Source organism: Lucilia sericata, unplaced genomic scaffold, assembly GCF_015586225.1.
Source record: "Lucilia sericata isolate MDLA Ls3-8-SP2 unplaced genomic scaffold, ASM1558622v1 Contig000730F_arrow, whole genome shotgun sequence".
Lineage (NCBI taxonomy): Eukaryota > Metazoa > Arthropoda > Insecta > Diptera > Calliphoridae > Lucilia > Lucilia sericata.
Genome location: NW_023994729.1, coordinates 187,541 through 199,193, shown reverse-complemented (window position 1 = coordinate 199,193; position 11,653 = coordinate 187,541). Strand labels below are relative to the sequence as shown.

The 11,653-nt window shown below is 32.0% G+C and overlaps 3 protein-coding genes across 3 annotated transcripts; 2 read left to right on the top strand and 1 right to left on the bottom strand.

Moving 5' to 3' along the window:
• Nucleotides 1-790: 790 nt before the first annotated feature.
• On the bottom strand, nt 791-4,118 carry LOC119607691 (X-ray repair cross-complementing protein 5). Its single transcript, XM_037961757.1, has 6 exons — nt 4,047-4,118; nt 3,382-3,477; nt 3,070-3,317; nt 2,885-3,010; nt 2,131-2,815; nt 791-1,884 (listed from the first exon to the last, which is right to left on the bottom strand). The coding sequence occupies exons 1-6, from the start codon at nt 4,059-4,061 to the stop codon at nt 853-855; spliced, it is 2,202 nt and encodes a 733-aa protein (XP_037817685.1). The 5' UTR covers nt 4,062-4,118; the 3' UTR covers nt 791-852.
• Nucleotides 4,119-4,507: 389 nt separating this feature from the next.
• On the top strand, nt 4,508-5,778 carry LOC119607689. The gene has a single exon (XM_037961755.1). The coding sequence runs from the start codon at nt 4,528-4,530 to the stop codon at nt 5,647-5,649; it is 1,122 nt and encodes a 373-aa protein (XP_037817683.1). The 5' UTR covers nt 4,508-4,527; the 3' UTR covers nt 5,650-5,778.
• A 555-nt stretch (nt 5,779-6,333) lies between these two features.
• On the top strand, nt 6,334-7,001 carry LOC119607690. The gene has a single exon (XM_037961756.1). It carries the CDS (start codon nt 6,454-6,456, stop codon nt 6,991-6,993), a length of 540 nt encoding a protein of 179 aa, XP_037817684.1. The 5' UTR covers nt 6,334-6,453; the 3' UTR covers nt 6,994-7,001.
• The last annotated feature ends 4,652 nt before the right edge of the window (nt 7,002-11,653 follow it).

Below are 11,653 nucleotides of genomic sequence, written 5' to 3'. Positions count from 1 at the left end.
TGCCAGAATTTGCTTTTAAATAAAGACGTTACATTTTAACATTATTTAACGAGAGGGGTTAGAGTTTAGAAACAAATCTATAGTTGCTAAACAGTAGTTAAGATTATGCTAAAACATTGAGCATCTATAGAGGATGCAAAACTGATTTTACTTTAAATAGAGCGTCTTTTGAAACTAGAGTCCCAAAGGATGAAAATCTGTGATCACTTTTATTTCCTACCAAAAATCGATTGAATGGACTACAGAGAAGACTTTAGTCTTACTATAGACAAGACTATAGTCTGGACTATAATCTGGACTATAGTTTAAAGTTTAGACTCTAAACTGTAGACTAGACTATAGTCTGGTCTGTAGACTAGATAAGGGAATAGACTATAGTCTGGAATATAGATCAGACTAAACTACAGTCTGGAACATAGGTTAGACTATAGTGTGGATTATAGAATAGACCATAGTCTTGACTAGATACTACACTATAGTCTGGACTATAGATTAGACTATAGTCTGGATTATAGAATAGACCATAGTCTTGACTAGATACTAGACTATAGTCTGGACTATAGATTAGACTATAGTCTGGACAATAGATTAGACTTAAGTTATTAGACTATAGTCTGGACTATAGAATAGACTGTAGATTAGACTATAATCTGAACTACAAACTCAACTATACTCTGCCTCGGCTATATCTTAGACTGCAGTATTGTATATATGGACTGGACTGTAGGCTAGATTATTAGTTATAGTAAAGTATGGACTATATTATACATTGATTAAAAATTCCATCCAATAATATTTATATAATTTTATTAAATATACAAAAGAAAGTATAAAAAAAAAACGTTACTTATTTTAAGGTAAATTTGCCAGCAAATTATCCATATCGGAATCATCCATTTCCAAACGTGCTGCTTCAACATTACTAGCAGATACTTCACTATCACTAAATTCCAAACTATAGAATTCCTTTTCCTTAATCTGTTCATCCAGCGACGTTTCACCTATAAAACACAAACCCAACTCATGGCGTACAATAACTTCATGCCAAAATTTGGCCATACGACGATTAACAACTTCGGTTTTTATCGATGAAATCCATGTGTTATAATCATCGAATGCATTAAAGATAAAACAACGCTTGCGATACACATTCAGTGCCGCAACGATTTTGTCCACATTTATTTCGGCAAATGATTTGGGTTTAAATATCAGATCTCTGATAACGGCACGCATTTGTGAGGCATAATGATTAAATTTAACATCACGCTGTGTACTATTCTTGATGGTAAATACACAGGCTTTAAGTAACTGTTCAAAGTCTTCAGCTGGAGTGGCGGAACGTACATGATCAAATGCTAGTTGACTAGCCGAGATGGAGGCCTCTTCATCGAATGTTTGTGTTAGACGCGCCATTTTAATCTTTTCCTCAGCTTTAGCTTTCTCCAACCAATCATCACTTATTTTCAAGGGAAATACGCGTTTTACCTCTTTGGCAGCATCTTTTGCCTTTTCCTCAATTTGTTCGGGTACTTTCCAAAAGATTTCGGCAAAACTTTTATCTTTTAATATCTCTTCAAAGAATTCATCATCTTCACTGGCTTTACAAAGAATTTTACGTTCCATTAAATCCATGAAATTCTTCTCGAAAATATGAGGTAGATTATTAAACGGCAGCAAATCTTTCTCTTGTGTCTCTCTGGGTGTTTGAGAATCCTTCGATTCTATGGTTAAGTCCATACTATCGATTAGGTTATCAATGGCATCTAATTGCTCCTTAGAGCATTCACTTTTTTTCGATGCCAATTTAGGAAACTCAAAGAAATGATATTGTTCATAGTAAGCCACTTCGTACATGTAAAATGAGGCGGGGCTGTCATCTTTGATCTGAAACATATAGAAAGAGTTAGGAATAAAATAAAAAATTATGGTTTTTGAATTGCAAAGAGAGGGATTTATATAGAATAATAAAATCACATTGATTTAGGTTTATTTTGTAATAATGATTTGTTGTTGGAATTTGGGAAATTTCTATATTTGTACCCCTTTACGTTTTAATCAAGGTATCTCTAGGGCAGATTATATTTTATTGAGTTTTATTGTTTTAAAAATATATATAAATCTTGGACTTACCTCATTTGGCATCAAAATCACCATCTTTGGTCTATTAAACTTTTCACTGTATACTTTCCAACACAATATAGCTCTTTCGGCTTTCAACAGTACCCTTACTAAAGCATTCATTATTTTCGCCGATCTAGTATCATCACGTTTGTGTATAATCATATACACAGTATCGCCACTGTAATATTCATCATACACCGATTTACGTGGTATAAAACCCATAAATGTTAAACCGGGCGGTAGTTTAATTTTATCATCATTAGCCGCTTCATCATAAGGTATGGGAGTGCCACCCAACATATAACCTTCCATTAAATCATCCTCATTTGGTGTAATTCTATTACCATTAATAGAATAACCCCATTCACGTATGAGTACCTCATCTGCTTCATTCCACACCTTTTTCAATTTGATGGTACATTCATTTTTGGCCGCAATTATACCGGTTACTCTAATGTTAATTTTTGTGCCAATACGTAATTCACTATTCCAGGTCCAAGGACGTTTATTATCACTTTTAGATATAAAAAATTCCGCCTGCTTTATATTACTTAATTTTGCATTGCATTCGGATACGAGACGCAAAGCATATTTTTCATTTTCAACTTGTTGTTGTGATCTTTTGCCCGAATTAAATATGGCTTGTGGTAAAAAGTCATTGGCTTCATTATCAATATAAGCAATGTTAGGTGAACTGGAAAAAAAGTAATAGTGATGTATAAATTTAAATAGAAATTAACAATTTTATATATATAACACTTACACAACTATCAAGTCTACATTGTGTTCCAGCAGACTTTTGGTGACATCCTCAAAGCAATCGTAAGAATTAAGACCATCATTGAAATCATAAAATAACACCAATCTTAAACGTTGTACTTTCTTATTTCTGCAATAATTTATAATTATAATTAAACTAACTCAAAATCCCTTCAGAACAAAACATACTCCGAGCCAGCTTTCAACATACTAAAAGCCACTACTAAGGCATCCAACCATTCACCTTTATCCGTTGCTGTTTCATTGACAAACTGATAGAAATTCATTAATAATTGCCAAGAAGGTATTTCCATTTCTCCAACATATTGAGTGACATTTAAATAGCCATCGTGACATACATTTGTATTGACATCATTAAAAGTACGCTGAGTACCCACCAAAACAAAGGACATAAAATCCTTTTTAGCGGTACATATCTGTGAAGAAAGTTTAGTTGGAATGTAATAGATAAAGACAGTAGGAGTGGTGTATAAAACTTACTTTGCGTTTCATAATTTCTGAACAGCATTTTATCGAGTTTTGTTTAAATTCCTCCGGGGTGCTTTGACGAACATCGAGAACAAATATCATATATTCCTGAAAGGGTAAAGAATGTAGAATGTTAGAAATATGTATATCTTGAAAGGTCAATGTATAATTTTGTAGTTTTGCTAGGGCTAGGGCCTCTGAAAGGTTAGTAGTAAGTGTTCCGGTTTGTCAGAGAAGAGTTATATGAATCAACAGACACTGCCTAACTAACTATAGTTCAGGCATTAGATTACCCTGGATATAGTGTGGACTATATTCTAGTCTTTTGTCTCAACTATATTCTACATTATAGTACATAATGGACTACAGTCCAGTCTTACTGATAATTACCCGAATGTAGTCCTAAACGATAGGACATCATTTAATCGTGCGTTTTATCTTCTGTCGAAGAAATTTCTGCATATATTTAATAACACATTTGTATGTTAAATTTTCGCTATCGGTCGGTCTTGTGGCACGTTCCCAAACAACAATTTCAACTTATTTTGTGGCGGACTAAAAATTATGGAAGTACTCTGGCGGCTTTTTACGTTTCATAGCCAATATGTATGTCTAGCAATTTAGCACAAATTCGAAATTAATAACTAATTATATTTTATGTATAATATATTATTTACCTTATTATAAGCCATTGCTGGATTGTATTCCAATTAAACTTTATGTTTAAAAAGTGTAAATAAAAAATATTGTGAAATTGTGCAGAAAAAACATTTAAAAACAAAGCAAGTATTGCCAGATTATAGAAATGACAGTTTGTTTTTCTATCTCTCTTTTCAGCTGTTTATGCAGAGCTGGTATTACTTAAATAATAAACATTTTTAAGAAATTTTCTAAAATTACTTATAATTATAAATTTAAATGGAATTATGAAACTATATTTTAATACATATTATGTTTTTTTGTTTTTAACAATAAAAATATATAAGTATTTCGTAAAATTTTAAGAATTTCTCATATTTATTTGTGTTATTATACAAGTGGAATGTTTAACAGCACTGTTTAAATTCTCACTAATATTTCATGAATCACCCTGTTATTCCTATTTTGGCAACTGTTTTGTTTTCTTCTTCTATTTTCCTATTTCTATTACTTTTTGTAATGTTCTCTTCTCTTTTGCGTTTTAAGCAAACGAAATCATTTGTAGAATTTTATCAGCATTTCAAAATAAACCAAACAATTGAACCAGTGAGACCGGCAGCAGCATTAATTGGAAGAAAAATGGCAACAAGAGTTGATGCAGAATTTGCAAATTTCGAGGCAAAAATCTCCCTCAACAATCCAGTGACGGATTATGTCAAATTGATGGATGATAAAATGAAAGCTGACGTAATAATGCCCAATGATGTGTATGATGAATGCTGGAAAAAAATTTCGGCCGCAACTAGGGAGACTGTATGGAAATTGCTATTCGAAGCTGGGGAGAGCTGCGCGCAAAAAGAGCAATTGGAAAAGGCAGCGGAATTACTGAAAATGCACAAAGAGGACGCCTGTTTCTATCAAGCCTCCGACTATAATAATTGGATTGTGAGAGTAAGAGATGAACTATTAAAACGTAAAATGTTGGAATTTTGGAAAAATGTTGTAGTACAAAAAGAATTAGGTCCCTGCTGGGCCAGAGATTCGGATCTGTTCGATGATGTAGAAGATCCAGAACCGGCTAATTTTTATAAGTTTGCAGACTGCGAAGCTCCCTGGTTGAAAAATAAATCTCAATCTACAGTTCCTAATGTATCCGACTTATTGGCCACATCACTTCTCCACAAGGAATCACCAAAAACTGATAAAACTTTAAAGAAGCTAAGCATAGAGACACCGGTAGAAGATTACAAACATAATGTGGAAGCTCAGGGAGAAATTGATGGCGATGATGAAGAAGCCTATAAACAAATATTTGCCGAAGCTAGACAAATGATATGGCAGCTACTGTTTGATGAAGGCTCCTTAACAGCAGAGAATAGTAAAAAAGCAGCTGAGCTTTTGGAGCTATATAAAAGTGATGCTTGTTTCTATTGTCCTTGGGATTACAATGATTGGATTCCCACCGTAAGAGATGAGCTTTTGAAACGAAAGTATTTCGACTTCTGGCAAGATGTAATAGTGAAGAAAGAATTGGGTTTATGCTGGGCACGTGACTCGGATTATTTCGATGATATGGAAGATAAAAGGCCAATAGAATTTTATAAAGTTGGAGAGGATTTCATCAAACAGCAGAAGAAATAGTTTAAGATTATTTGTTATTTCTTGTGAATCTAGTTATAGAAAACGCCTATTATCTTGTATACCCATACGTATTTTATACATCTACTACATATTGATATTAACAATAAAATTGTTTATTTTTAAAAGGAACGATTTCGTTTTTGTTGTAATAAATGAATCAATAAGATAAAATGTGTTTTAAGTCTGACAATATTTTCTTACTAAACATTAGAATTGTATTATTCTTAGAAATATTTACTTTTAGCTCTAATAAATATTAATAATGTGGGATGAATCAGTAAAATATATAATATATCTGTTGTTTAAAACTAAAAGCAAACATTTTCAGCTGTTTAAATAATTATTAGAAGAAATCATGACATCATTTTATGCAAATTTCCTGAAATAACCGTTATAATTCAAATAGTACTACGACGTTTATAAAACTAATGAATTTATCAATTACCCTGTTGTTGAGCAAGAGAAGAGTGTTGCTAATGAAATTAAACTTGACTTTGTTTGCAAATTTTGTCAACAAATGTTGAAATCAGTTGAAATGATCGAAATTTATAGAATATTGTTGTTCAGTTTGAATTTAACTGCTATTATAACAAGATCAGTTAAAGCATTTTCATTAAAATTTGTCTATTATATTTGACAACTTGCTCAACAGTATTTATTCTTCTAATATTTCACATGAATCAGTCTGTTACGATAAAACATCTGTTTTGAAGTTTTTCAATTTTGCGCTGCACTTCTTCCGTTTAATATTTTCATCACAAAACGAAAACAATTTTGAAATCATCTACAACATTCCTTTATAAAATGGAGTCTTCTATTAATAAAGAATTTAATAATTTAAATTTAAACAATTCCAAAGAACTAATGGACTCTACAGCTGTACCTTTTATCAACCAAAACTTGAAACAAATATCAAACCAAACACCACTAGAAGATTACGACCATAATATGGTGGCTGAAACGGATTATGAATACATTGATGATGATGAATTTGTAAAATATGGCTATTGGTATACATTTGCCCAGGCTCGCAATACAGTATGGAAACTTTTGTTTAACGAAAAAACCTTAACAGCAGAAAACTGTAATAAAGCATCCCAACTTTTAGAAGACTACAGATGTGATGCATTAATGATAGCGCCTAGAGACTATAATCTTTGGATACCCACAGTAAAAGATGAACTTTTGAAAAGAAAATATTTTGATTTTTGGCAAAATGTTATAGTAGAAAAACAATTGGGATTATGTTGCGGAACAGATGCAAAATTTGCTGATGATATGTTGGATGGTAAGGATCCTGAAGAATTTTATAAAGTGATGGAGGAATTTATCGAACAACAGTAGAGTTTATAGTACATATTTGTAAGACAGTGTTAGGAAATATGTGGTACTTGAGGTATAATTTGATAAGAATTAATGTGAAAACAAATATATTATTTATATTGAATGTAAATTTAATAACTTTAGATAAAACAAGTTAGAGTGCTATATTCGGCTGAGCCGAATCTTAAATACCCTCCACCAGCAACTTTTGTATTAATACATTTCTAATTAATAAAATATTTGTAGAAATAAGTTTTCTCATGTCTTAAATAGAAAAATCCCAAGATTTAAACAGCTTAAATCTACTACAATTCCAAGATTTATTGAACATTAGAAACGCCACTTTCATTTAAATTTTTATAGCGCCCTAAGATATGCTTTAGCGATATCTCGTATTTGCATGTATGCATGTGTGTGAAAGATTTAAGGATTTTAAAAATACATACATATATATAATTTTATTCTACACAAATTGATAATGCAAATAGTTAAATACGGTTAAAGCGCTTTTAGGGGCAGAACCTAGTATGAGAGATATGACCAAATATAGACCGATCGTGAAAAGTTTTTGAAATAGCATTAAGTGCTTTTTGCATTACAAAATAGTATTTATGAACAAAAATAGTATTTATTTATATCATTATTTGGTAATGAGTTATGTGCCTTTAAGTATTTTTCTGAAAGGGACCTTGTATGGGAGCTATGATCAATTATGGATCGATAGGAAAACAATTTCACAGTAATATTTCTCTATATATGAGCAATATTTCTGCCAAACTTTATATGGATATCTTAATTTAGTAATGAGTTATGTGCGTTTAAGTGATTTTCGGGAGGGGAACTTGTATGGGAGCTATGACCAATTATGGACCGATCGAAAAAAATTTTCACAGTAATATTTCTGTGCATATGAGTAATACTTGTGCCAAATCTTATATTGATATCTTAATTTAGTAATGAGTTATGCGCGTTTAAGTGATTTTCGGGAGGGGACCTTGTATGGGAGCTATGACCAATTATGGACCGATCGAAAAAAATTTTCACAGTAATATTTCTGTGCATATGAGTAATACTTGTGCCAAATCTTATATTGATATCTTAATTTAGTAATGAGTTATGCGCGTTTAAGTGATTTTCGGGAGGGGACCTTGTATGGGAGCTATGACCAATTATGGACCGATCGGAAAAAACTTTCACAGTAATATTTCCATGCATATGGGCAATACTTGTACCAAATTTGATATGGATATCTTATTTAAGTAATGAGTTATGCGCGTTTAAGTGATTTTCGGGAGGGGACCTTGTATGGGAGCTATGACCAATTATGGACCGATCGGAAAAAAAATTCTCAGTAATATTTCTGTACATACGAGTAATACTTCTACCAAATTTTATATGGATATCTTAATTAAGAAATGAGTTATGCGCGTTTAAGTGATTTTCGGGAGGGGACCTTGTATGGGAGCTATGACCAATTATGGACCGATCGGAAAAAAAATTCACAGTAATACTTCTGTGCATATGAGTAATATTTGTACCAAATTGTATATGGATATCTTAATTTAGTAATGAGTTATGCACGTTTAAGTGATTTTTGGGAGGGGACCTTGTATGGGAGCTATGACCAATTATGGACCGATCGGAAAGAACTTTATTAGTAATATTTCTATGCATATGGGCAATACTTGTACCAAATTTGATATGGATATCTTATTTAAGTAATGAGTTATGCGCGTTTAAGTGATTTTCGGGAGGGGACCTTGTATGGGAGCTATGACCAATTATGGACCGATCGGAAAAAAATTTCTCAGTAATATTTCTGTGCATATGAGTAATACTTGTACCAAATTTTATATGGATATCCTAATTTTGTAATGAGTTATGCGCGTTTAAGTGATTTTCGGGAGGGGACCTTTTATGGGAGCTATGACCAATTTTAGACCGATCGGAGGAAACTTTCACAGCAATATTTCTAGGCATACGGGCAATACTTGTACCAAAGTTTATATGGATATCTTAATTTAGTAATGAGTTATGCACGTTTAAGTTATTTTCGAGAGGGGACCTTGTATGGGAGCTATGTCCAATTATGGACCGATCCAGAAAATTTTTTCTCTGAATGAATTCTATTGACAAAACATTTTAATCTGAAAAATTTTGTGAAGATATCTTCATTGTGACGGTAGTTATTAGCAAAAAACCCATTTTCCGGGAATATGTACTTTTGTATGGGAGGTATATGAAATTGTGGACCGATTCTAGCAATTTTCTGCACGGATCAAGATCTTGTGTAGAAACGAATGTGTGGTGATTTTCATGGAATTATCTTGCATAGTTTTGGAGAAAATTACATTAGAATGTGAAAAAAATGCTTATTTTTTTCGAGGTTGTTTTAAATTTTGATTCATAACTTTTCCCGATGTGAACCGATATTGCTCATTTTCAATACCAAACTGTACCGGATAATAATGAATATTTTGGGTGAATTTGGTTAAATTATATTGCTTCGTTTTAACGTGAGCGTGTTTTACACAGACAGACAGACGGACGGACGGACGGACAGACGGACATAGCTAAATCGACTCAGAATTTCATAAGGACCCAGAATATATATACTTTGTTGGGTCTCAGATGAATATTTCTTGGTGTTACACACGGAATGACAAAGTTATATACATATACCCTCTATCACCACTGATGGTGGTGGAGGGTATAAAAATGTAATAATGTAAAAATAAAATTGTTTAATTAATAAAAACTGTAATTTCAAAGAATTTAAAAAAATTGTGTAAAAATAGTTTATTAAACAATTTCTTCATTAATACCTAAATTTGCATAAATTTACAGAGATTCCATGTATAATAAAAATTAGTTTGTTTACCGATTGATGAAATCCTTTCCTGCATTATAAAATTTATCGGGATCCTTACCATCCAACTTATTATCATCAAATTTTGCATCAGTGCCACAGCATAAACCTAATTCTTTGTTTACTATTATCTTTTGCCAAAAGTCTAAATAGTTTCTTTTTAAAAGTTCATCCCTAACGGTGGGTATACAAAGATTATAATCCCGAAGTGATAACATTAAAGCATCACGTCTATGGTATTCTAAAAGTTCAGCGGCTTTATTAAAATTTTCAGTGGATAATGTGGGTTCATCAAACAAAAGTTTCCACACTATCATTCGGGCCTGGGCAAATGTATTCCAACAGCCATATTTGGCAAATTCATCATCATCCGCATATTCATAGTTCATCTCAGCTATCATATTATACTCGTAATCTTCCACTGGTGTTTGGGTGGATATTTTTGTTTTAAGACATTATTAATGTAGGGTACACCAGTGGAGTCCATTAGTTCTTTGGAATTGTTTAAATTTAAATTATTTAATTCTTTATTAATAGTTGTTTCCATTTTGTGAAAAAATGTTGTAGATATTGAAAGTTTGAAGCAGCCCGGTGGGTATTTTAAAAACTCTTTCGTTTTGTGATGAAATTGAAAAACTTTTAAAGCAGATGTTTATTTAAAACAGATTGACTCTACAAAGCTCTTGCAAACATTATTGGTGTATCAGATTCCTGATAACGACGACCTCATCTAGGACATGACAATGTTAAGTGGTTCAAGTCCTAGACCTTTTGCGAAGTATTCATTACATGTGTGCGGACTTTTGTCAGGGGTAAGCATAAAATGTAAGTTTTAATATGTATACGCCCATAAATCTTATTTTTATGGAGTTTTCTAGTTTTGAGGGATATTTGTATGATATTAATTGGGCCGTCTTTAAACAGTTTGTTACATGGGTATTTAAGTAGGTATAAACTACACAGTTCTAGGAATAACAAACTTCAGCAGGAATCATTATGCCTCCTATAAAATGATGTAGGGTATAATAAAACAATTGTTGATGTAAACAGAGTGAGTCATAAAATATTTGAATCAATGTTTCAATGTTGCCAATTAATATTAATTTGATTTATAAAAACCACAAATCAATTTATTGTTTTAAAGTAGGGTTCTATAGTTGAAACGAAAAGTCGACTTTTCGACTTTTTCATTTAGTTAAAAGTCGACTTTTCGACTTTTTGCATTTTATGAAAAGTCGATTTTTAGACTTTTCGACTTTTTTCATTTAAATAAAGGTCGACTTTTAGACTTTTCGGCTATAAGTATTTTATAAATAGTCGACTTTTCGACTTTTTCCGACTTTTTTCGACTTTTCGACTTTTCGACTTTTTTTCGACTTTTCGACTTTTTTCGACTTTTTCGACTTTTCGATTTTTTCGACTTTTCGATTTTTTCGACTTTTTGACTATTTTCGACTTCTTTCTACTTTTTTCCGACTATTTTTTGACTTTTTTCGAGTTTTTCCGACTATTTTAGAGTTTTTGACTTTTTTCCACTTTTTTAAAATTTTTGACTATTTTTGACTTGTTTCTACAATTTTCGATTTTTCGACTTTTTCCGACTTTTCGACTTTTTTCGACTTTTTACGACTTCTCGACTTTTTTCGACTTTCTTCGACTTTTTTCAACTTTTTTCGACTTATCGACTTTTTTCGACTTATCGACTTTTTTCGACTTTTCGACTTTCAGACTTTTCGACTTTTTTCGACTTTTATTCACAAAGTCGACAGACGATAGTCGAGTTATCGACCTTTTTGGAACAAAATAGTCGAC

What these genes read in the sequence shown, in the direction of transcription:
- LOC119607691 (XM_037961757.1), bottom strand. An exon ending in CAGAAATTATGAAACGCAAA is followed by an intron (nt 3,318 to 3,381) that starts GTAAGTTTTATA and finishes CTTTCTTCACAG; the next exon opens with ATATGTACCGCTAAAAAGGA. An exon ending in AATGTAGACTTGATAGTTGT is followed by an intron (nt 2,816 to 2,884) that starts GTAAGTGTTATA and finishes CTTTTTTTCCAG; the next exon opens with TTCACCTAACATTGCTTATA.
- LOC119607689 (XM_037961755.1), top strand. Translation starts at nt 4,528, where the DNA reads ATGTTCTCTTCTCTTTTGCGTTTTAAGCAAACGAAATCATTTGTAGAA.
- LOC119607690 (XM_037961756.1), top strand. Translation starts at nt 6,454, where the DNA reads ATGGAGTCTTCTATTAATAAAGAATTTAATAATTTAAATTTAAACAAT.